The sequence below is a fragment of the Neomonachus schauinslandi genome, chromosome 3, assembly GCF_002201575.2.
Source record: "Neomonachus schauinslandi chromosome 3, ASM220157v2, whole genome shotgun sequence".
Taxonomy (NCBI): Eukaryota; Metazoa; Chordata; class Mammalia; order Carnivora; family Phocidae; genus Neomonachus; species Neomonachus schauinslandi.
Window position 1 is genome coordinate 172395892 of NC_058405.1, and position 25108 is coordinate 172420999.

The 25108-nt window shown below is 48.3% G+C and overlaps 1 protein-coding gene across 2 annotated transcripts in view; it reads left to right on the top strand.

The window, feature by feature from the left end:
• The first annotated feature begins 204 nt into the window (after positions 1–204).
• Positions 205–25108, top strand: part of SMARCAL1 (SWI/SNF related, matrix associated, actin dependent regulator of chromatin, subfamily a like 1) — a 57960-nt gene continuing 33056 nt past the window's right edge. Inside the window, exons 1-10 of one of the 2 annotated variants that reach the window (XM_044913399.1) lie at positions 205–359; positions 1494–1528; positions 1926–2815; positions 3564–3614; positions 7242–7475; positions 9436–9486; positions 13997–14183; positions 17643–17793; positions 19382–19540; positions 23248–23313. In XM_044913399.1, coding sequence (XP_044769334.1) covers positions 1984–2815; positions 3564–3614; positions 7242–7475; positions 9436–9486; positions 13997–14183; positions 17643–17793; positions 19382–19540; positions 23248–23313 — 1731 coding nt within the window. In that variant the 5' untranslated portion in view covers positions 205–359; positions 1494–1528; positions 1926–1983. Of the gene's footprint in view, positions 399–1493; positions 1529–1925; positions 2816–3563; positions 3615–7241; positions 7476–9435; positions 9487–13996; positions 14184–17642; positions 17794–19381; positions 19541–23247; positions 23314–25108 lie in introns of both variants that reach the window. The other variant, XM_021702886.1, reaches the window with a different exon arrangement.

Here is a 25108-nt window from a genome sequence, read left to right on the forward strand (position 1 = left end):
AGCCCCGCCCCGCCCCGCCCCGCCCCGCTCACGTTGTTGCGTATCGCCTAATTCTCGCCAGGCTCCCGGCCGGAACTACGGATCCCGGAAGACCTTGCAGCACCGGTCCTGTCTCCCGGCTCATCACTCCCACTTTGTCAAGCGTAACTGCGACCGCGTTGCCCTTTGGGAAGCGTAGTTCTGCGGTGACTGGGCCCCTCCCCCTCCAGGCCCAGGCGCGGCAGTAAGGCTGGCGAGCTGGCGGAGGTGGAATACCGGTTTCTAATCGCCCACCCGGAAGGGTAACTTGGCGGGGAGGACTCTGGAGACGCTCCTGGGGTCGGGGTGGCCGCGAACGTGGCTCGAGTTCCACGCCTTTGGTGAGAAGGCGGACGAGACCAAATGCCAGCTTGAAAGAGGTAGTGGGCCAAGGGGACGGGTGAATCCAAGTGGAGATAATAGGGGTGGGAGTGGGGCGTGGCGTTTAGTGCCTGGCCGGCCGGAGGCGCCCGCGCAGAATCCGCTGGAGGAGGGGTCCCGGCAAAGAGGCAGCGGGGAGTCTGGGTAGGGGGATGTCTTTAGGGTTTGGGGCTGATCAGTGAGACTTCTTCATCCCCTGGCCTCGCCTCCCCTGGCTCGTGGAGGCGGCGGACCCGGCCGTGGGCCTGGAGAGTTTGGGGGCGTAGGGGAGCCCTGGGTGGGAAGTTAGGAGTGTGTTACCCAGGGAGCCTGAGGGCTTCAGCTCTGCCCCGGAAACAAAGCCTTTCCCAAATCCTTCCTAACTGGTGGTTGGAGGAGGTGAGAGGTCTTTGGGGGTACCATGGAAACCCATATGTTTTGGAGCTCTGCCCAAAGGGAGTCTTCAGCAACAAGGAAAGCTTTGAACCCTTTCAGTCTCAGCAGTGCTCCTGGAGTCATCCCCATGTCATCGTTGTAAACATTACGTGGCAGTGGGTTGGATGGAGGCTTAGTCTGAACCAAGCCAGAGAAATTGGGGTCCAGCTCCTTGATTCTAGAATATTGTAAAAGATTGTATTGTTCATAGAGAAATGTCCTGAATTGTAAATTAATTGAAAAAATCAGGATACAAAACAATGTGTATAATGAACCTTTTTTGTAATAAATACACGTATCTCCTAAATATGTGGCATGTATCTATGGATATGAATAGAAAAAAAAAAAACTAAACTACTCTAAACCACCAGCAGTGCTTATTGATGGGTGGTGAGATTACAGATTAATTTTACTCTTTTCTGTACATCTTTTTGTAGCATCTGAGTTTGTGCAATGAGCATGCATTACTTTTTTTTTTTTTTTTTTTTGCTTTTTTTTCCAAAAAGTCACGCTTGCCCCACGGTGGTGCATTTTGGAAGGCAGGCACTAAGGTTCACTGCTTTGTGGCTTGCACCTGGCCACCTGCAGCTTGGTTTGCCAGGAATGATAACAGGATTGAATTAAAGGGGTGAATTTAACGTGCAGTCTTTGTGAAGCTAATGTTTCTTCCCTTCTTCCAGTTTAGCAGGAGTCTGTTAGCAAGTGTCACACCATGGTATGTGGCTGTTTTGGTCTATGTCAGTTTAATCCATTATTCTGGTTTGAAATGTCATCTTATTATTTGATAGATTGGGATGCACTGCATAACTTCCTTGGGATCTGCTAACTCACATTGGCTGGGGATGAGAGGGAGAATAATACTGCAGCTAACATACCTTTTTAATTTTGGATTCCATCTCACCTTGCTCTTTGCTTTTTTTGTCAGGGTCTTTATTTCAGTATATGCTACCTACTATCCCTGTGTGTGTGTTTAATTATAAAAGAAACCTTTAACATATCCCATGATTGTGCAAATTGTGCATTTCCTGGAGGAAAGCTTGTTAAAATCAAGGTAGGAGTATGAAAAATAAATATATTTAATGTTTATTTCAATATTGTTTTTTCTTCCTCAGCTTCTGCCAAGTTTCTGATTAAAGATTGACATCCCTGCATAAGCATTTCCCTGTTAAAATGTCCTTGCCTCTTACAGAGGAGCAGAGGAAAAAAATTGAAGAGAACCGGCAAAAGGCTCTGGCCCGTAGAGCTGAGAAATTATTAGCAGAACACCATCAGAGCTCAGGCTCTGGCTCCTCCATTATTGCCACCAACTCTTCCCAGTCCAAGCAGGGCCCTCCCCCAAACCTCCCCAGGGATCCTTCTAAGCCAGTGAACCATGGTGTTGTTTTCATGCAGCAGAATCTCAATAGTTCATCTAATGGTGACCAAAGACCTCCTAATTCCCACAGTTTTCATCTAAGCGCTCCAGAGCAGGCAAAGGGGATCTGGAAGAGGCAAGAAGATGTGCCCACAGCCTGCCCAGGCCACAGCCCATTAGGTCAAATGACTCTCACTGGCATCTCTCCGCCCTTGGCACAAAGTCCTCCAGAGGTCCCCAACCAACAGCTGTTGGGTGGTATGTTAGGTCAACGTCATCCTCAGGCTTCACACGAGATCAGATCCACACTCTTCGCTAACAGAACTCATGAGCCTTTGGCCAAAGCCAAGAGTCTCCAGAAGACACCAGCTTCTTTCTTTGGACAGCCACCCAGGGATCCTGGAGTAGAGGCCAAGGCAGTGAGGCCCTCCACCTCGGGGCAGGACATTTCTGACACAAACTGTGGCTCAGGGATCGTGGCACCTGGGACAGAAGGAAGACGCCCACAGAAATTGGGGGCCTCACTCCACAAAGCAGGAAGCTTCCAGAAGGGAACGTGCATAAGGAGTGGGGATCGTTTCCAGGTGAAGATCGGCTACAATGCAGAGCTCATTGCAGTTTTTAAGCGTCTACCCAGCAGAAGTTACGGTAATGAGGCTTCGGTCTTGTGCTTCACGTGTTTTTTTTTTTCTATTTTTAAAGTCTCTTTTAATCTAACAGTTTCTCATAAATATGAAGAGAGTGCATTGGCACATTCTGTCTGTCCAGTTGTTGAAATTTTCTGTTTTAGCTCATGTTTCCTTTTGTAATAGACAAATGTTCCTTCCAACAGCTGCCAAACTTGGGGGCTGCCACGTGGCCATATGGAGAATGGATGAATATTTACTGAGAGGCCAGTTCCCCTGCAGGGTGCTTTGTTTGTGTTGTAGCACTAAAGCGTAACAACAGCTTTTTGAGATAAGTAAATGTTATTTCCATTTTAAAGGCAATAGGACTGGCTCAGTAAGGTGAAGTAAGATGCTCTTGTTTCCTCTGGAAGGGCAGAGCCAGGATGTGCTAGCTCAGCATCAGCCCAGAGGGCCTGCTCCTTATTCTGTTTGCCTGACTATACTTGGATTCTAGTCCCATGTCTGTCCTCAGCCCTCTTAGGCGAAACCATAACATTCCAGGGCCTGATGAGTTCCACTATATGGAGTAAAAGCACTGTCCTCATTTGTATTTGCTGTTTGTCCCCTTCAGGGATTTTGTACATCCATAGGGGCTCTCATTCGACTGTTTTTCAAACAGAGCACTCATTCATTCATTAAACAAGCTTTTACTGAATGTCTCAGTACGACTCAGAACAACAGTCATCAGTCTCGTTATGGGCAAACCAAGTACTTCTGTTTCATTTCAGATCCTGCCACCAAGATGTGGAACTTCAGCATGACCGACTACGGTGCCCTAAGTAAGTAGGCATGTCATTGCCCTGCATGCAGGGAAGTCCTGGTATTGAGAAGCTCCTAGAGCAGCAGATGGGATCTAGCTTATAGTTTAGATGGCATTTAGGGCGCTACCCCAGTGTCCTTCTCCCTTCTCACTCATGGCCAGCCCATTGAGGCAACTCCTTGGATGAAGGTCACTATATTAACAAAAGCTAGCACTTACTGGATCCGCTCTGCCAGGTTGTTCTAAGCCCCTTATACAGGCATACCTCGGAGATATTGCGGGTTTAGTTCCAGACCACAGCAACAAAGCAGATAGCACAATAAAGTGACTCGGATGACTTTTTTGGTTACCCAGTGCATATAAAAGTTATGTTTACACTATATTGGAGTCTGTTAAGTGCGCAATGGCATTATGCCTGAAAAAACAACGTACAAACCTTAATTTAGAAATACTTGATTGCTGAAACATTACAACCATCACCTGAGCTTTTGGCAAGTTGTAATCACCGATCACAGATCACCAAAACAAATGTAATAATAATGAAAGAGTTTGAAATATCGCAAGAATTACCAAAATGTGACACAGAGACAGGAAGTGAGCAAGTGCTTTTAGGTAAATGGCACCACTAGAATTGGTCCGTGCGGGGTTGCCACAGACCTTCACCTTGTAAAAACAACTCCATGTCTGCGAAGTACAGTACAGCGAAGAGCAGTAAAATGAGGTTTGCCTGCATATGCGATCTCTTCCACTTCTCACAACAACCGTTTTTACAGATGGGAAAACTAAGGCCCAGGGAGGATAAGTAACTAAAACTGGGTCGCACAGCCAATGAGTTGTATGCCTGGGATTCAGACCCAGACAGCCTGACTTCAGAGCCCATGTTCCCACGGGGCTGCTGGTTCCAGCCATGACAGGCAGCCGGGCTGCCCTGACAGGAATGGCTCCGCTGACAGCCGTGTCCTCACAGCGCTCCATGCGTTCGGTTCCCTTGAGGGTGCAGGGCGAAGATGTTGCCCCATCAGGCTCCAGTGGACCCCATTAACCCAGTGCGGTCCGTTGTCAGAGCCCTCGAGGGCACCCCTCTGTCTTCTCAGATTTTGTTGACTCTTACATGAAGGTTTTCGTCACCTCTTGATGCCCGGAGCCTCTACCTCTGCCAGCACGTCAGCCCTGGATGTTCTGGCCGCCCGTTTTTCCTCCTCTCTTCCCAGAGCCATTTCGATGCTCTCTTTCCCCACCCAGTTCAAAAAGGGGAAAGACGAAGATGCATGACGAGGAGGTCACTTTGCAGGTGTGGGGCCTGGGGTAGAATTCTCTGGAGTCACCAGCACGGATGGGACAGCCCGCTGCACAATCTCTCCTGTCTTTCCTTGGCATCCACCTCTTCAAATGTGTGGCATTGGGTGGTTCTTTGGTAGTGGCTGGTGACCTTTTGCGGGGGCTGGGGGGAGGGCGCTCACTTTTACTGTTATTTTAATCCCTGTGTTAGGGATTTAGGGAGGGGGAGAGCCCGTACTCTGGATTAAGACTGCAGGTTTCAACACCTGGGTTTCTCATTTTTGCTCATTTTAAACCAGTGATTTCCACGACCGTGGTATTGTTTGTATTACCGTCTTCTTCCTCCCGTGCTCACAATGCATGGTGACTTGGATAACTTCTGCTTTTGCAGATTGATTTTGGTTTTCTTTGTGGGATGGTTGCTTTTGGTAATGCCCCACATCTTTTTTAAAAACTGGTTATTGGCACAAAATTCTCTATATAGCTTTTGGATGAATTTTACTGATTACGAATTACTTAGCTCATCTTTGTCTTTACCAGCATTTCATACACTTGACTTGCTGTTTACTGAGATGTCCCTTGAACACTTGTGCAATCATTGTGGAGTTGTGCATTTATCCTTGTTCTTTTTTCCCCTCTGTTGCAGTACAGTTGACACACAGCGTTACATTTGTTGCAGGTGTACAACATGGGGATTGGACAACGCAATGTTAGGTTGTGCTCTTAATTTTCAGATAGTTTTTATGATGTGCCTTCCTAGTAGGTTATCCTTTTTATCAATGTAACGTGTAAAGACTGTCAGTCTGTCATTTTGCTTTAGGCATACCTGTGGATTTTGCCTTTTTAACCCTCCCACACATACATTGTAGAACATGTGGAAAGTATATCGTCGTGTAAAGATAACAGCTGTTCCCCTGTAATCTCCTTAGTTAACCACTATTAACATTTGGTTTTGCTCCTTCCAGCTTTTTTTCTGTGCGTTAAAATATACACATTTGGGGCGCCTGGGTGGCTCAGTCGTTAGGCGTCTGCCTTCGGCTCAGGTCATGGTCCCAGGGTCCTGGGATCGAGCCCCACATCGGGCTCCCTGCTCTGCAGGAAGCCTGCTTCCTCCTCTCCCACTCCCCCTGCTTGTGTTCCCTCTCTCGCTGTGTCTCTCTCTGTCAAATAAATAAATCAAATCTTAAAAAAAAAATACACATTTTATCTACATAATAGGATTTTTATCTTGTTTTTTTTACTTAGTGTTCCAGCAGAAGTATTTTTATTGTAATGGTGAACATTAGCCACTACTTCTGAGCAATGACAATACAGGATCTCTTGTTGGACACTTCAAGCCCTAAGAAAAGGATTTCATGCTGTCGAACTTAATATTGGTTTTTGTATTTTTGTCTTTTCCAAAACTTCTCCCTAAAAAAAAAATGAAATGGCTGTATAACATTCCACGGTATAAATGTGTCATAAATTTTTTTTGTTTTTGTTTCACTTGTCTGCTCCCAGTTCGCCCAGGATTAAAGCTGTAGGAATACCTTCCTCCATAACTCTGTATTTTCGGTTGTTGGTTTGGGCAGATTCCTGGAAGTGGAATCATGATCACTGTTTAGGACTCTTGTTCTAGATTGCCAAATTGTTCTTCAAAAGGTTTATTCCCAGCGAGCAATGCAAGACACCTGGTTGGTTTTTTTTTTAATCTTGCAAATTTGATGAGTAAAAATGGCTTTTTATTTCTCTGATTATTTGTGAAGTTGAACATTTTTCCAGAAGTTTGTTACATTCTCCCCCCTGCCCCCCCGCCAAGTTCATGACATCTCTGTCTTCTTACATTTTGTGGTCTTAGTATTTTCTCAAGTGCCAGCTCTACTCTGATTTCTTGCAAAAATCTTTATTCGGTAGTTTTGCCTTTCAATTCCATTTGGGTTTTTTTTTTTTTTTTTTTGACAGTTTAGTTTTATGTAGTCAAATCTGCTAATCTCTACAGTGCATCCGTAACACATAAAATCAGGCTCAAAACTGCATTTGTGGGCTGACAGTTCTGTCTCTTTCCCTGGCTCTCCAAGTAGGAGCAGCTGGGGCCTGGGGATTGGGTTAGGGGGCAATTCCTGGGCTGTTGGCTTCAGTGGCTGAAACAGCAGCAGCAATTATCCATTAAGTTCGCACATCTTGGTGAGACCCCTCCTTCCCCTGTTCGTTTCTGAGTTGCAGGTTTTGTAACTTGAACACTTAAGCAGCAGAAGTTATATTCAGTGAAGACTGGACTTCCCCATGCCCCAGTGAAAGCGCACTTGCAAGCCGTCCTGATCTAACCATGCTTCTTCCCTCCCCGTGTGGAAGTCTGCCACCTTATCACATCTCTCCTTTTCTTCCGCAGTGAAAGCAGCCCAGAGCCTCCCCACGGTCACCCTGCAGCCCTTGGAAGGGGCGGAGGACAGCAGGGGGTCACCCTCCACCGCTGGCGTGGCCCAGACCTGCCTGCCTTCAGCTCCCTCCCTGGCCTTTGTCAAAGGGCAATGTGTGCTCATCTCCCGGGTCCGCTTCGAGGCAGACATCGGCTACTCCGAAGACCTGATTGCACTGTTCAAGCAGATGGAGTCCAGAAATTACGGCAAGTAATTGGCTCTTGCCTGATTCCTGGGATGCAGAGTGGTCTGTGATCTCCGAGCAGGTTATTTTCTTCTCTGTTTGAATGTTCAGAAATGATTTGTGTCCTTAGGAGAGCTTGAAACACAGACATATGCCATAAAAGTAAATGCCCTTGGGTAGACTGAGTCCGTGGTTGTCAGACTGGAGCATGCATCCAAACTGCCTGGAGGGCTTGTTAAAGCAGATTGCCAAGCCCCACTCCCAGAGTGATCCCTGATGCCTGGTGCCCACCCAGAGATGCTGATTTAATTCGCTGGAGGTGGCCAGAATTGGAAACCACTGGCCCAAGCAGAGCAGTTCTGCTTTATTTTTTGTGAGGCTCTTCAGAAGGTGCCCTATCAGAATCAGGCGCAGAAGTTGTATTAGAATTTGGAACTGCTGGGTTTCATTCTCAGCCTGGGCCATGTCGCTTTACAAAACCACGTGGCTTTTATGGATCGCTATTTTTCCATCCTTGAAATGGTTTTAGTCTTTTCCTTAGGTAAGTAGGAAGCAGACCTGTAACACCTCATGTTTCTGAGACCTCATGCTCAGGCGATGTCATGGAGGTAGCCTCTCCAGAAATACTTGCTCCGTGAGCTTTCCTCAGGGTTTCGGGCTCCTTCAGGAGGAGGGTGATGCCGGCTATAACATTTGTATTCCTTGGATAGAGTTTTAACTCACAAGGGCAGCCTGCTGGTAGGACTTAAGGGAGACTGGCCGGGCCTGGCCTGAGTCATGAGATGGGCCAGATGCACGAGAGCCAGTGTTCTTGGCCTCCTCTGCCCCCTTGGATTTTCAGCTTCACTGTGGGGTCACCCTTACAGGCCAGTGCACATGGCCTGTGTGCATTCCGCCAAGTGGGAGAATACCTCACCCTTGACGTGACCTGTCAGGTTATACCTGGGCTACCTTGCTTTTTAAACCCCGGACACTGACTCACTGTGTTTATGCCGCTCATTCCCTCAACACCTGGCTTTCTCAGTGATGATGCAGAGAAGACTTAATGTCTGCTGTCCAGAAGGCATTTATCTAGCGGAAGCTGTCGTGATTTTCTCAGAAGTAGATCGATAGGGAAACTCTAAGAACTTAGCTGGTGTTGGGTACTGAGATGCTTGCCCTTCTTGGTCGGTATTGCATGTGGTGTGGGCTGCACTGTACTAATCAGCAGATGGTGTCTGATATAATTGCCAGCTTTCTTTTGAGCGCTCATTGTTTGCCAGACACATGTTCATAAGCATTTTATTTTTTATTTATTTATTTGGGGGAGGAGGAGGTGAGGGAAAGAGAGAATCTTAACTGACTGAGCTACCCAGGTGCCCCATTGTACACATTTTGGGGCAGGGGCTGCAGTGTCCTGATTTTTCAGGTGTGGGCACTGAGGCACAGAGAAGTTACATAATTTGCCCAAGGATACACAGGAAGTGGCAGAACCGGGATTTGAACGTAGGCTATTTGACCACTCTGACTACATGCAGCTTGTTTCCCGTGTGTGAAAGAGAGCTAATAATAGTGCCCGGCTCTTAGGGTCGGGAGGAGCAGAGGAATGGCGCATGTGAGTCTCTTGGCACCATGCCTGGCTTCAAGTAAGCACTGATTAAATGTAAGCTGCCATTATTACTGCTATCTTGGAAATGGAGGGCATTTCTGACCTTCCAGGCCATCCCTGGTCACAGATGCCCGTAGGTCCCCATAGGACCCTTCGTCACCCCCTTACCAGCGTGATATCGTTGCTGTCTCTGGTTGTCTTTTCTCCCTGAATTCTCTGACAGCCTTGAGGGCAGGTACCCTCCGTTTCTGTATCCCCAGTGCCAGGTCCAGGCCCAGCCACAGTGTCCTAGCTTATTAGAGATTTCTGGAACCAGGGAATGAATGAGTAACGTAGTCACCCAGCAGGAGGGTGCAGGGTGTCACGCTTGCTTGTTTGTTTCTTGTCATTGCAGATGTCAAGACCAGGAAGTGGAACTTTCTCTTGGAAGAACACAATAAACTAAGTGAGATGCCTACCTTGCTTGTTTTATATCATGCTAGTGTTAAGCTTTCGTTATTATCTGTCTTAAATTTAACATATTTTAGAGGAAGACGACTTCCCCACGGCCCCCGACTCTCCGCCTGTGGTAGTTCTACATACTCGTGCACAGGACAAGTGAGGGTGAAGATGTTCCCAGGCAGCTGAGATGGTGGCTTTCCAGCCGCCCAGCAGACGCAGGGCCCCCTCTTCCATCAGAGTATGGCGGTGCTCGTCAAATTCCTAAGGCCCGTGAGAGAAGTGTTAGATGGGGACTTTGGGCATCGGACGTGAACTAGGTCTGCTTAGCGTAGGTGGGAGCCGCTGTAGATTCCCTCTAAGAACAGGCTCTCGGTTTACTTCTAGAACCAGATGATCAGTGAGAGTCAGAGGGTCTGAGTGGTTACGGGCTTCGTAATAGGCCTGGATGCACACTCACTTAATAAGCATTTTGGAGACTGACCAAGGGAAGGGATGTGTATGGGTGTAAGAATAGGAAGGAGAAGCCTGTTCGGGCTCACCATTCGTCTCTGTGCTCTGCATGGGTGGGGCACTAAATTCTAGTGTGCCTGAGAACGGGGGACGTGGGCACAGCTCAGCTTGTCCTGGTATGCCCATCTGTCACCCATCTACCCAGCTGTCACCCGCCCGCAGTGGGTCTGCAGCTGGTACAACTTCAGTTCCTCCTGTTTGGCCCCCTGAGGATGTATTGCGCCTCGCAGCCAGTCTGGTCCCAGTCAGGCCAGGAGAGACAAGCTCCATCCGAGGAGCTCCGAGTCGTTGCCCATCTTGCCCAGCAGGCCAGGGCTGTCAGCAAGACGGAAGAGCTGGGTTTCTTCCCTCAGTCTTCTCCTCGTATGACTTAGGAGGTGACATCGGGCAGGGGTGATCCAACATTCTGGGTCCCCCCGTCCTTTCAGTGAAAGAAGGAGTTTTCAATCCGTATCTGCCCTACTGCCAGAAATTCAGTGTAAGGGAAGTGCCTTTGATTCCTTGCAGAGAGACTTGCTGCAAACTCAAGGTTAAGTTCGAATGTGATGAGATCCTTATTTAGTATCAGCAAACGCCTGATGAGCTGAGACCCCGTGGCCGCTGCTGTTTGGAACTTGTGATTCACAGCGAACTATTTGGCCAGAGCTGAATTATTGATGAGCAATGGGAGTGTTTCCTTCTTGCCCCCTTGTTTTTCAACCACAGAAAGATACATAAAAATGTTAGCCATAAAGACTGACTTTTGTGGACCAACATGTGAAGCAGGATCTGGACAGAGCAGAGGAATGTAACAAAAAACCGTGACTTGCGACTCATGTGACATTATATAATGGGTCCAAATCTTGTGTAGGCCATACACTTTGAAATGTCTGAGGAAAATGATGGATTCTTCACCCAGAAAAGTGCACAATAATGGCCACACGTAAAATTTTGCATTTGATATTAAGAACTCCATGGATCTGGAGTTAAGAATTTTAGAGTTAGGAATCAGATTGCTGTTTTAAGTGCTGGCTTGTCAATACAGCGTCTTATGGAAGAGAAGACAGATTCTCCCCACTTCGTAGATAGTGAAAAGCTTGAACCCAGAGAAAGGAACCCGTTGTTTTCCCTTCCCGGAGCATTACAGGGGTCACAATAAAGTCCGTGATGGAGATCAGGCCACACAGGTGATCTTGACTTTGTAACGTGACCCATTTGGAAACATAGAAGCCAGACTCGTGAACAAGAAGCTGAGGAGACGATTCCACTGTTCACCAACTGTAAGCCCGGGGACCCCACACCTCTCCCCACACCCCAGGTCTTGTTCCTCGTGTGCGAAGCTAGCTTACTGACCCTGAGCTAGTGAACGTGTGCATACGAAACTCATTAAGAAATGACAATAAGACCTTCTGAGTATATGAATGCTCACTGATGACGTGGTGACGATTATTTTCTCCAGATAAGGGGGATCTGAGAGCTTCCCTCTCCCTCTTTTCTCAGTGACTTGAGGCCTTTTGCCCACAGTGAAATTGGCATAAGGCCTTTTGTTTTCCCCAGGCTGTCACAGTCCAGAAGGGTTCTGCATCCCCCTCACTGATCTTGTCTTGTCAGCTGCTATTTGAAAACATTAACATCTCTCTGCTGTGTAGCTCACTAGCATTCTGCCAAAGAGCTATTTTACAGAAACGATTTCTAGATGACTCATGAAGCCAGACAGCACACTCCTGTCATCTTCCAGCCCCTGGAAAGGACATCCGCGAACTGGGGGGCTTTCTCAGAAACATAGCCCCTTGGCTGAACTAGCAGCACAGGATTATGGAGGTAGTAGTTCAGTGGGGGACAGAGTAGAGGTTGCTTTTTCCTCTTGAATGGCTGGAAGAACATAATGCTTACAAAGCACCACATTTCACACCAGCCAGATCATCAGGCCTTTTCTTAGCTTCCATCAGGTATTCGAGTGCTGGCAATGACCAGAATTAAAATGAAAATGATTTCTGAAAGCACATGGGGTGCTCAGTCTCCTGAAGTGTGCAGAAATCAGCATGTTCAGATTTAATTTGGAGGCATAAAATGTATTTCTCCATCAATATGGGAAGTCTCTTTTATATTAAAGCCGCCAACCTTACCTAATTTCTTACCGTGGTGATTCTGTTCACACAAGGCGTTTCCAGAAATAACTGGTATATACATTTAGCGAAAAATGGAAATGGATTTAAATATATTGAGAACACAAAGCGACTTAAGGTAGCAGTAGATGACTCAGCCCTCCATATTCAGATCAGTATTTGCAATGGTAGCCAATTGATGGTGTGGCAATGAACTTGGAATGCTTGTGAGGATATTAGGAAAACACATGACCGTATGGAATACAGAACCAACAACCTTAGAATTTCAAATAATATTGGGGAGAAATGAAATATACCCAGTTTTTTATTTGGGTCCTTCTACCAGGTTCCTGAAAACAGCCCCTTGGAGGGTTACAGTGACACCCGGGGTGTCCATTCAAGGTAAAGGATAAAGAGCAGTCGAAGATCTGCAAACAGTAGTTACTCTTCCAGTTAGGTTTTTCAAAGGACATCTACAACCCATAGGACAGCGGGCTGTGATTAGTAGCTGGATGATAATTCTACCACCAGGGTTGTCTAGGCCTATCATCTTTAATTTTTAACTTGTCTCTCTCCTACCCCCAGAATTACCTGTTTTATTTGTATCTCTGGTTTATTCTTTTTCTGTTTCTCTACTAAATAAAGGGGCTTTTTTTCCCCTCCCTTCTTAATTTTAAAGTCAGGTGAGGCTAAATTCCTTCAAAAAGCAAAAATCATTGAAATTAATTTGTTTTCATTTCATGTAGATCCCAAGTAGTTTTTCCCACTTGAGATAATGGGTCTGACTGGAAGGGGAGATTTCCCCATCCATTATATAAGGGGATCTGGAACCTGGAAGGAAAGTAAAGACCCCTAAATACAAGCTTTAATTGAAAGAGTCAGAGCAGTGGTCACTCTTGGTAATAGTTTAGACTCTGAGCATAGCAGGAGTGGGTAAATTATTTTTGTAAAGGGCCGGATAATAGAGACTTTAGGCTTTGTGGGCTGTGTGGTCTCCCGCCAGCTCCATTCTGCCGTTGTGGCAAGCCCACAGCCGTGGGTAGTCCATAAGCAAGTCGTCATGGCTGTGTTCCATCACACTTTCTTTACAAAAGCAGGCAGTAGGCCGGTTTAGCTTGCCAGCACCTGTTTTCGAGCCTAGGTGGGGTGCCATCCGGTCGCTTCCAGACCAAGGGACTTCCCACCCACTTCACCGCTGACGTCCCGCTCAAACTCCCCTCTCCCACGGGGAGATCAGTGTTCTCTTAGGGGAAGGCCACAAGGGCGCAGGGCCACTTGTATTTTTATCACTTGGTGGCCTTAGCGCGGGCTCTGCCCTTTGTCATTGCTATTGTTTGTAAATAGCCCTCCTGTCCTCCTGATCTTCCTTGGAAACACCTAACCGCTGCTCTGAATGGAGCACAGCGCTTCCTTGCCTGTCAGCAGCAGGTAATGTAGAGTTCTCGACTTCTCGAACATCAAAACCCAAAGAAAAAGAGAATGGAAGCACGACAAGATTTATTCATTCTGCATTTTGCTTTTTTTACGGGTCTTTCGGGACTGGTTTTTAAGAATATGGGTCCTTATTTGAATGGGAATACTAAGATAATTTTTTTTAAGTTACTTTAGGTTAAAAAAGAATCAGTCACAGAAACATCTGCAATTCTTCCCAGGGTCCGTGTAGTGTAGAAAATAAATTTGGCATTTGTGATTGCCCTCTTATTTGCAGAAACCAGGAGTAGAGAGGGAGTGTTAGCTCTCTAGGTTTATGTACTTGCTCAGGATACGATTGTCAGCCCTCGTTTTCTCTCCAGTTACGTTTTGAGAAGGTGGCACACAGCAGAATTCCAGTCACTGAGCTCTGTATTTCAAGCCACTTTGCTGTCCTTAGTTCTCATGGGCATTTCCCTCCAAGTCATACACCTCTGTCCTCCTTTCTAGTCCAGAGCGTGGGCTGCCTTCCGCAAGTTCAGCTGGATCCTCTGCCCAAGACACTCACCCTGGCATTCGCGTCACAGCTAGAGAAGACGTCTCCTTGTCTCACAGAACCCATCCCCGAGGCAGACCTTTCTGGAGTGGACCCCAAGCTTGTGTCCAATCTGCTGCCCTTCCAGAGAGCTGGAGTCAAGTAGGTTCTTGGGTCTTCCTCTCGTCTGGGCTTCATGACTCATACAAACTGGGTTCAGATGCTCTCTTTTAAGAACACTCATCTTTCATGGACATTTAGAAGCATCTAGGCATTACACAGCCAGGTGTGCTGTAAGCAAAGCCTGATTATAACCATTGATTTCAAATTCCATGAGTTAATCAGGACTGTGGATCCAGGTGTGCAGAAACCCAACTCAGACTGGTTCAAGAAAACAGATTTCTCAGTGTAGGTAGTAGAAAACCAAGGTCTCCAAAGATCTCATCAGAACTCTGTCCCACCCTCAGCTCGGCTTTCTCCTCACTTTGCTTTGTTCTCAGCCAGGTGCTCCTCAGGTATGGTGGCTAGAGCTCAGCAACCCAGCTTAAGCACCTCTTTCCTGGTGGGCCCAACACTGATGGGCGTGGAATCAGGCCTGGTGGGCCTGAAATCTGGTGCTGATGCCAGAACCAGTCGCTGTGGCCTGGGGGCTGGGGAGTCTTATTGGTGAGACTGGATGACAGGCGCATCCCTTGAGCCAGCTGGTAGCTCCCCCGGTCCCTGAGTTATTTGGACTGAGAGGGGAAGGTAGTGGTTTTCCAAAAGAAAGTTAGGGTATTCTTACTATAGACTGAAAAGAAGATGAGCCCACATCATGACCTGTCCTGTTTTCCAGAGCTTCTTGGGAGAAGCCAAATGACAAGTTTGAACTTGCCTTCTAGTGAAAATACTAGAGGTCAAGGAGAGGAAAGAGATGGTAAGAGCTTCATCTGTCATTTGACAGTGTGGCTGGGGATATAGCCCTGGATAAGGGAAGAAAGTAAATCATCATGGACCTGGCGAATGAAGACAGCTTGCCCACAGGCAGCGTCTTCGTGAGGTTTTGGTAAAAGCTTGGCCACCTTCTTGGACAGGATTTTGTTCTTCGATTTGGGCACAGTCACCCTCCCTGCATTCCCATGGTCCCAGCTCTGCTCACACCCTTTCCCTCGTTTTCTCTCCCAGTTCCATCTGTCTCAGATAACACGCTTTGCACAACTTCATCTTGCTTGAGAGGTTACCCACCCCCACCCCCAGGCAGCCTCTGTCTTTGGTGCCCAAGCTCCCCTGGGCCCCATTAGAGATCCTGGGCCCGTGGATATGTGCTGCCTTGCCAGTTAGGCTGTCCCATCGAATGGCTCTGTGTGGAGGCCCCCCAGGCCTGATGGGAGCCAGAACCAGAGCCCGGTCAGCAGCTTCCATCTTTTTCCCTGTGGTTCTGAAACCACTAATGGTACTCACAGCCTTTCTTCAAATCTGTGTAGTTAAATCCAGATTTTAACTTTCATTCTCTGAAGAGGAGGATTTTGGTGTTGAGGCAAAAGGGCTGGCAGTTCCATGTTGGTTTTGTAAGACTACAAGGAAAACACCCTTAAATTTGTGGAGCAAAGTCTCTTAGATATATATCAGGTTCCTCTAACATCTAAAAGTTTCCTTTTAATGGATGAGTGAGGTGAGACCCAGCATGACAGTCATCTGCCCAAAGTCACTCAGCTTCCAAGAGTGGGAATCGGAGCTGAAATCCACGTTTTGTGATGATGAGCGCAGCACTTGTGTTCTGTCGACTGCCCTGTTGAAAATGGCGTCCAGCTGTGTGCTTGTTTCTCTGTTAGGCATTTCCTTTGTTCTCATTTTTGGCCACTTTGTTCCTTAGTTGGGCTACTTCAAGGCAGGGGAAAAAGGAAAGACCACGAATTTCAAGGGTCTCTTCTGCTTTGAGAATGACTGGATGGACAAACCATAGGGACGTTGCAAATGGCCGAAGCAGAGGGTCCTCCATGGTCTGTTGCTTAGGTGCCCCCATCCGCCCTGGCTGTCAGTTTTGTAAACTAAAAATGAGATGGAAAATGGATCTTTTTCACACTTGCCTCCCCCATCCGTGTGGAGGGTTGATCCTGGAAATAGTCTAGAAGATTTAACCGGGGCAGATGTGCCGAGAAGAGGCTGAGCCTGTCGGAGAGGTGAGGTGGCACCGCGCCGGGCTCCCTTCTTGCCACGGAAGGCACATGGTGGTCACGGCCCCGGGGGTGCAGAGGGGGTGCTGCCTCTCCTGGTGCGCCGCCGTGGCCGCTGGGGGGACAGAGCAGTGCTGTGACATGACGCGTGTCGTCCGCCGAGCCCGGGCGAGCCGGCTCCTACCACCCGCAGACGCACTGCTCACTCTGCCGCCTTTGCTGAGTGCTGGCTTTCGAAGGACAGGCAGCTCAGAGAGGCCCCCTGCAGCCTGCAACTTCTGTCCGCCGTACCCCCTGCTGATCAGAGGGGGCTACACTCGCTGCCTTGGCTGTGTGAGAAGGGAAGAAAAAGAGCTCGTCCACAGGCTTATTCTCAGGCTTCGGAGCGAATGATCAGTTTTTCAGGAATTGAGATGAAAGAGGGCCGGTGTTTGGAGCAGGAGACCAGACATCTGGCACTTGGGATCCTCTTTGCTTTTCACTAATTCATTTGTGAGTCAAGCAAGTCCTTCTTAGCGTTCATCTTGATCATTTTTCTCTTTTTTGTGGAATAGTGGTTAGAAGAGAAACACTTGGCCAGCACGTACGTGGTGCCAGGCACTGCAGTCAGTGCCCTAAACATTAGCTCTGTTAAACCCTGATGAGGGTCTCTGGGGTGGGTCCTTTTGTTCCCTTGTCACGGCTGAGGCACGGGGAGGTGAGATAACTTGCAGGGAAGGTACCCCGCTGCGAAGCGGTGGAACTGGGATGGCCTGCAGGCCAGTCGGGCTCCCGGAGAGTGGAAGAGCATGCCCTTCTTCACAAAATGTCAGCAGGAGTTGTAGCGCTGGAGGGCTGAGGGGTCCTGGCGGCTGCTGGTGGAGGAGACGCTGCTGAGGCTGGTGCTCCCCGGTAGACAGACAGACACGTTGGCGCTGTCCTCCCTCGGGCCGTGCTCTTCTGCAGCGTCCTCTGTCTTTGCCGCTCCTTCCCTTTGCCCCTGTGCATAAACGTCCTCTCTGACCTTGAGAAAGCCTGATATTGATGCCACCATCTCTTCCTTCTTCCCTTCCCTTCCCTTCTAGGCAGACGTCTCACATGAACAAGACTGCCCCTTCTGGCCCCTGTTTAGGGGCTGTTTCCCAGTCTCCCCCCTCTCTCACTCCTCCAGGTCTTGCCTGCACTGGGCTGAGGGGGCTGCCTCTCTTGGAAGCTTCCTCCCTTGGCTTCCGTGACCCAGTTGTCTTCTAGAGCCTCTCTCTACCTTTTGACCACCATTCCACATTGTCTCTATTTTGACTCTCTAGTATTATTGCTGTCATGCTGTCCCCTATTGGTTCCTGTCTTCCCTCTCTGGGGGAGCAGGGCCCGTGCTGCGTACTGCGGTGGCCCACCCTGAGTGGCGCGTATTGCTTTACCTGGTGACATGATGGCGGGTTAACCCCTGACGGACCTGCCACGCCCCTGTCCTTCCCTCGTCTGCTTTCAGTTTTGCCATAGCGAAGAGAGGCCGCCTGCTGCTGGCTGACGACATGGGCCTGGGGAAGACCATCCAAGCCATCTGTATCGCGGCCTTTTACCGGAAGGAGTGGCCGCTCCTGGTGGTGGTCCCGTCATCTGTGCGCTTCACCTGGGAGCAGGTCAGTTCTCCTTGTGTTGTGATTTTTACCAGGAAGTGTCCTCAGTGTTGAAGCAATCAAATAACAATTTGGGGACAGGGCCTGGGGAGCTTTAGAAGATCCTGTGTCAGCTGAAGGAGGGAGGGAGAGGAGGTGGTGGCCTTCGGAGGCCAGGCTCATGGTTTTCTGAACTAGAATCTGGTTATACCTTTAGGGAAGAAAGCCGAGGGCTTACGGGCTCAGACTTGCCGCTCTCTGGCAGCAGACGCTTCCTGAGCACCTCCTGTGCCCCTGCTGCTCACCCCGCTCGCCTGTACCACACGGAAGTTTCACAATGGCTACCTCCTTTATTTCCCTGAATCCCATAGCAGCTGTGTGCGAGTGGACGCAGTTGGTATTAAACCCGTTTACAGATGACAAAACTGAATCTCAGCAAGGTGAAGCAGCAGGCTCACTGGTAGTTGGAGGCGTTCTTGGACCTCGAAGGGGCATCTCCTGAGTTGTAGGATCAGGGTTTGTGCACCCTGCAGAAGGTGGTGTGGGCAGGATGTTCACTGTCAGCCGGGTACTGTTACAGCTGAAGAACCTGATGTGGACATTGCCTTAGCACTCAGCCATGAGCTTTGTCTGCCATAAATCCAGGGATCAGAGTGCTTCCGTGAAATGAATAAACACCCATAGAAGCAAACTTGGTGGAGAAAGGAGACCTAATTCATCGTCTGGAGCTTTTCCCAGCTCTCTGCTACTCATGGCAGCTGCTTCCTCACACGCTGGCTTCTTACTAAGCCCCCCGTGAGCCACTTGTGGGGAAGAGGCAGCTCTTCCTGTTGCTGGTCAGCCTGAGGCCCAGACGTGCCCTTCTCACTGAACGTACATCACAACAATACCTCATTTTTCCCCCCGTCCTTGTGACCTGAATTCCGCCACTGCCTCTAGAAACGAACACTTCAACACATATTTATTTGGTGTGGTTAGGTTCCCACAGCACCCTCAAAAATTCTCCAAAAAAAAAGAATCAGGTGGTCACTTAGTTATGAGCAGGACCAAAACTGGAGGAAGAACCAGCCCATCGACATCACCATAGTGTCAGCCCAGGGACCCAGCCGCTGACCTGCAGGTACCTGGTGGCCTTCCGTTGGCTCCAGGCACTGGCTTGGGCTAGGGATGGCAAGATTTCTGGAGAGAGCAGGTGTAAGTATTTTTGTCATTATCAGTGTCTTTGGTATATACCAGGATCTGCTAAAAATTCCTCCTCCTAAAAAAAGTCACATTCTTGCCCTGCAGAAACTTGCCATCTAGTTAGAGATTCGAGGCCTGAAATCCGCAGACACCGCAGTGCCTGCTAACAAGCGCTTGCTCACGAAGGCAGGCAGTGTCGTGTCAGTGGAAAGAGAAGGAGCGGATGGGTAGGAAGGAGGGCAGTGAAGGCGATTGCTGTTCATGGGCCCAAGGGCCCCAGGAAATACAGGGGGGTGTGGAGAGAAAGGCGCTGAGGCCGTTTTTCGGGGAGCATTAATGTCCACTGAGTGCCGTTGATGGGTGGGCTGGGGTCTCAGCGGGCAGCTGCCGGCCAGATTCCCCAGGTGTCCTTCTCCGCTGTCATCCCCAGGCCTTCCTTCGGTGGCTGCCGTCTCTGAGCCCGGACCGCATCAATGTCGTGGTGACCAGCAGGGACCACCTGACGGCTGGCTTGGTCAACATTGTCAGTTTTGACCTTCTGAGCAAGTTAGAAAAACAGCTAAAGACCCCCTTTAAAGTTGTCATCATTGTAAGTACCTCGGCAGAGTCTCCAAGTACTTCATCTCTGGGGAAACTTTCTTCTTGAAAGCTCGGAGAACTTTCACGTCTCTGCTCTCCTGGAGCCTCCCTCTGTTTCTGGGAGAATAGAAATCACTGTCTTTAGTTTGTGGGAAACTGACATTTTACTCATCTCAAATTGCAGTTCTCAGCCCTGGCTACATATTAGAATCTCCTGGGGAGTGCTATGAAAAGTGTCATTTACTAGGCCTGAGCTGGGGGTTTGCAGCCCATCTCCCCGACGTGAGGTCATGGATGGAGGCTGGCTTGGGGGCCCTGGGCCCCTGGCCTGGACAGCAAGGGCGTGTGCCTTCATCTGATGGCCTCTCTTGTCCAAAGGGCTCAGATCAAACAGTAAGGTTTTTTTCCAGCCAATATAAAGACACTCCCCCACCCCAAGAAAAAGTATAGCTGACCCTTGAACAAGATGGGTTTGAACTGCATGGGTCCACTCATAGGCAAATTTTTTTCAGTAGATACAGTAAAGTACAGTAAATGTGTTTTTTCTTCTTTATGGTTTTCTTAATATTTTTTCTCTAGCTTACTTTATGGGAAGAATACAGTAAATAACCATATACCATACAAAATATGTGCTGATTGTGCATGTTATCAGTAAGCCTTCTGGATGAGTAGTTAAGTTTTGGGGGAGTCAAAAGTACATGCTGACTTTTGACTGCAGGAGGCAGGGGGGTTAGCACCCCCAACCCCTGCGCTGTTCAAGGGCTAGCTGTACTTTTCACCAGTTTTTGGCTTGTTCTTTTTCTTAAGTAGGCTTTACTCAAATTCTGCTCCCAGATGGGACCGTGCATCTTTCAGTTAACTGGCTTTTCTTCTTTTCGTTCCTCAAGTCCTCCATAAGGAAAGTCTAGAGAGGCCCTGTGCCAGCCACCTGGCAGAACTCAGTGTATTCATGTGGCTTACAAATAAAAATTAGGAAAAGGCATGCAGCTCCCACCCCCCAGTGCAGGTAACCACTAACAGGCATTCAGGGCCACAGAGCACAGTGGATGATTTTCAGCGAAGTTTACCCTTGTTTCTCCTCTTGGCAAAGAAGGGGAAGCCAGTGCCTCCGGACTGATATGAAAAGTTCTTCTTTTTTCAAACGTGTGGATTTTAAAAGCCCGTGGTATTTTCCTTCTCTTAAAAATAGAATTCTCTGCTGACAGTGGCTTCCCAAATCCTGATGCTCAGAACGTGTAGTGCATATCTTATCTAGAAGGAGGGAAAGGAATGAGTTTTTAGGAGGCCCAGAAAAGTCACCAAGATTGCAGTAGAGCCTGTGGGTTTCTCAGTATGGGTCTGGCTGTCAGGGGAGGCTCGTTCATCCATGTGTTCAGCTAACATTGAGCACCGACGGGCACCACACCCTGCACAGAGCCACACACTGAAGGTGCGGAGGGAGGAAAGTCAGCCCCATTGTCAGTAGGACAGACAGACACACACACAGATCATTAGAATACATTTTAGTGCCCAAGTATCGTGGGAGCTCAGAGAAGGGAAGAAGGCATAGTTCCTGGTCTCAGGGATCTATTATCATGATTTGGACATGAAAACCATACTATATTCCTAGCTTAAGCAAACTTAAATGTTTATATGTTTTCACAGCTGTAAGGGTAATGAGTCTCTGGGGAAGTCATTTCTGGTTTGGCACAAATTCAGGTGTCGCTTTGAAAAAATGTTAGCATACACGTGAAATGCAAACATTAAAAGAAGTATCCCAGGATGATGGTGATGGCTCTCTAGTAAGTAGGAAGAATAATGCCTTCATTTCTTGGGTGTTCTCCTGTGTCAGGTACTTTACACATAATTGCCGATCTTCCCCATGGCCGCTGAGGCAGACATTATGTCCATTTCACCACTGATGGAACTGACAGAGCGATTTGCCCACAGGCATGAAGCCAGAAAGATGGGACATCATTGATCAAAGTTGGACTGCATCATGTGTCTATGTTTCTGGCTCAACACTTCAACCTGCCATATGATTTTTGTCAAGCCACTTACCACCTGCTTCAGTTATTTAAGAGCCCTATCTTCTGATTTCAGAGAAATGTTATAGGAAGGAATAAAGTGTCAGCTCTAAGATGTCACGCTTCTTAGAAGAGAATTCAGATGTAAGCCATTCCTTGTGGTTAGTTATAATAGTGGAACATTTTAGCCCATTGGTTAAAAGGGTCCATTCCCTTCCCCATCCTCTGTACTTCCTGCTATTTCTCACTATAGACCCTTTCCTTCTTGGCTGTCATATGGGCTCATCATCAGACAGGAGAATGAATGTTACACCCCAGGTTTCTAGGAACAGATGCTCTGACATTTGCGGGTTCATCTTGCACTCCTCTCCGTTGTGCTTTTGAGGACCACTTTGGTTCATCATAGCTGAAATGGAACAGGACGTTTCTTACAGATCACCTCTCGAGATAGAGCCGGGATCCCCTTGGTGTCCCCATCATAGGGTGGCTGATACCACTGAGTGCTGACCGAGTTCAGTGGCAGGACTGTTCTAAGGGCTTTATGTGTGTTAGTCCATTAAGACTTGCAGCAACTTGGTAAGTTCGGTAGTGGTGTCTTACCCATTTTGTCCATGGAGAAGCTGGCACCATAGAGAGGTACATATGTATCTGTATGTATGCTGTATATGCTCAGGTCCATGGCACGTGATTTGTGTACCAAAATAGAAATTTCTTCTCCAAATAGTAAGAATGTGTTACTCACTTGGCTTTAGAAAATATGACACGGGCGCCTGGCTGGCTCAGTCAGTAGAGCATGTGACTCTTACCCCAGGATTGTGAGTTCATGCCCCATGTTGGGTGTAGAGATTACTTAAAAGTAAAATCTTTGGGGAATCTGGGTGACGCAGTTGGGTAAAGCACCTGACTCTTGGTTTTGGCTCAGGTCTGCTCCAAGGGTCACAAGATTGAGCCCTGTATCAGGCTCCACGGCGTGGAGTCTGCTTGAGATTCTCTCTCCCTCTCCCTCTGCCCCCCCCCCACACTTGCGCACTGTCTCTTTCCCAAATAAATAAATAAATCTTTAAAAAAATAAAATCTTTAAAAAAGAAAAAAGAGAATATGCCATATTCTAGTTTGCTCATGCATAGAATGCAGAGCTATATAATTAGACTCCATATTGTAAACCTGACAGTGCCTTGAGGACGGGAATTGGGTCTTCTTCCCCTCCTCGAGTTCCCACGGTACTTTGTCACACTTCGTCAGTGACAGCACTTATAACGTTGTCTGCCCAGTTGTGGTGTGGCTGACATCCTTCCTGTCTGGTGAGCCCCGGGGGGCAGGAGCCGGGCGCCATGCTGCGCACCAGGGCAGGACACACAGTGGGCCCGCTCTGGCGTCGTGCTGTGCAGACGTGAGGCATGTTGTACTAAGCAGCAAACCACCTCGCAGCAGGTTGTTCAGCGCCGCCTGGGAGGTGGGCCGGCCAGAGAATCACTAACCCCGCTTCACAGTTGGCAAACTGTCCCGGAGAGTTGAAGCGACTTGCCCAGAATAAAGTGGGGAAGCGGCACCAGAACCTGGGTCCTTACCTAGGCGCACAGCTGTCTCCTTGAACAAGAAACTAAGGGAGGCATCCCCAGTGTGACGCCTGCCAGGGTCAAGCTTAACGTGGGCTCTGGCTCCATGCACTCAGGATTTGGCCCTGTTCACCTGTGTGACCCTTTCTTTTCAGGATGAATCTCACTTCCTCAAGAACATTAAGACTGCCCGCTGTCGTGCAGCTATGCCCCTCCTCAAGGTGAGTCCTGCTGTGTGTTGCTCAGGCTGGCAAGGGGGCCAAGGAGAACGAGGGCTTCCATCCAGGGCGAGGGGCTGCGGGCCATGGACGTGACTTAGCCTTGACTCCGGCCATCAGCGCCAGACTCGTTTTTCTTCCTAACTTCCTGCTAAGGAACTGGCAGTCGGTGCAGTCGTTTCTTTCTCTCAAAGATGAAGGCCTCTGGAAGGTCGCAGGCTTGATGGGGACCACACTGTAGGTCCTCCTCAGGCTTGCGGACAAGGCAGAGGGGGGCCGCCAGCAGCATGCCCTCTGAACAGCTCAGGAGAAACTGCCTGTCTTCTAAGTCACTGTGGGGACAGAGCTGTCGTGGTGTTGAGAACCAAGGGAAGAGGAGTCATGCAGACTCGGAACCAGGCCATCGGGTATCAGCAAGAAGCCCTGCAAAGCTGAGGTGTGCCTCATAAGCCGACGCCCTTTCCCAGGCGTGGTTATAGCCTGTGTGGTTATCGAGAGGATCAGCCGTCCACGCCCTCACTGTGGTGGTCTAAACTGAGGCCTGAGTGCTTCGGTGGGTCGAGCCTGCGGGGCAGGTGTCGGTGTGGGTCTGGCGTAGCTTCACATCTGTATCTAGAAGTGTGCTATTCTGACATCCCACCCCAGACGGTGGGAAGGCCCCCAAACTTCCATCTTTTTGTGGTGAGCTTTTTCTTAATACTGGGGAGCACTAGTACAATTAGGAAAGTCGCTTTTTCTCTCAGACCCAGATAGAAACCTCCCGCAGATGACTTTGGGAGACTCTACTTTGGTTTATGTACACTGAGCAAACTAAAGTCCGTGTTTATCTTGCGCTTCCTTAAAGCAGCCTTTGTGTTGTGCCAGCAGTCTCAACTGCAGTTTTCATTGCTTAAATGAAGCTCGATGTTGTACGTAAACTAGGGAAGACAAATATGCTAAATGTTGGTGAAGCTTATTAACATTTGAAAATTAATTTTTCCAACTCCCCGTAAAGCACAACTGTCTACTTGTTTCAAGTTTCGTTTTCTTTTGTTTTAGGAATAACAAGTAACATGATACATCTTCCAAAGCAGCATTACATCCTGTGCTCCAGACTTAAAAGTCCTTTACTTAAAAACCCTGATTCTCTGCTCGCATTACCTATAAATATTTATGGACACACTTAAATGAAATGTTTTTCCCAGAGTGGTGACCCTTCTTTTGGGGGGAGGCTTCAATAGGTTTTCTTTTGAGACATGTTAACAGATCTTCATACCGTGGTTCCAGTGTTACAGCCGCCCCTAGAATTAAATCTGGGCCCCTGATTGCTTAGAAGCTGTGCAGTAGGTAGGGTGTATCACTACAGGTGGAGAGGAAAGCTGCTTTTTAAAAAAAAAAAAAAAAAAGTCATCTATTTGAGAGAGAGAGCATGAGCAGAGGGGAGAGGGAGAAGCAGAATGCCTGCTGAGCAGGGAGCCTGATACAGGGCTTGATCCCAGGACCCTGGGATCATGACCTGAGCCGAAGGCAGACACTTAACCGACTGAGCCACCCAGGCGCCCCAGTAGGAAAGCTGAGCAACCATCTTGTTCATGCGGTCATCGCCTGGCCAGGCAAACTCAACTACATACTTGTTTCTGAAACATATGCTTCTGGGTCAGACCTTTTAAAGCAGCATTTACATCTTTAATGTCGTGGGTGTATTTCAGATTGATGCATTTAAGACAAATCTTTTAGCTGTTAACTAGTATAGATTACTCTACATTGGCTATAGAACTTGGATGAGTTAAACTTTAAGATAGGACCCATGAACGTAGCC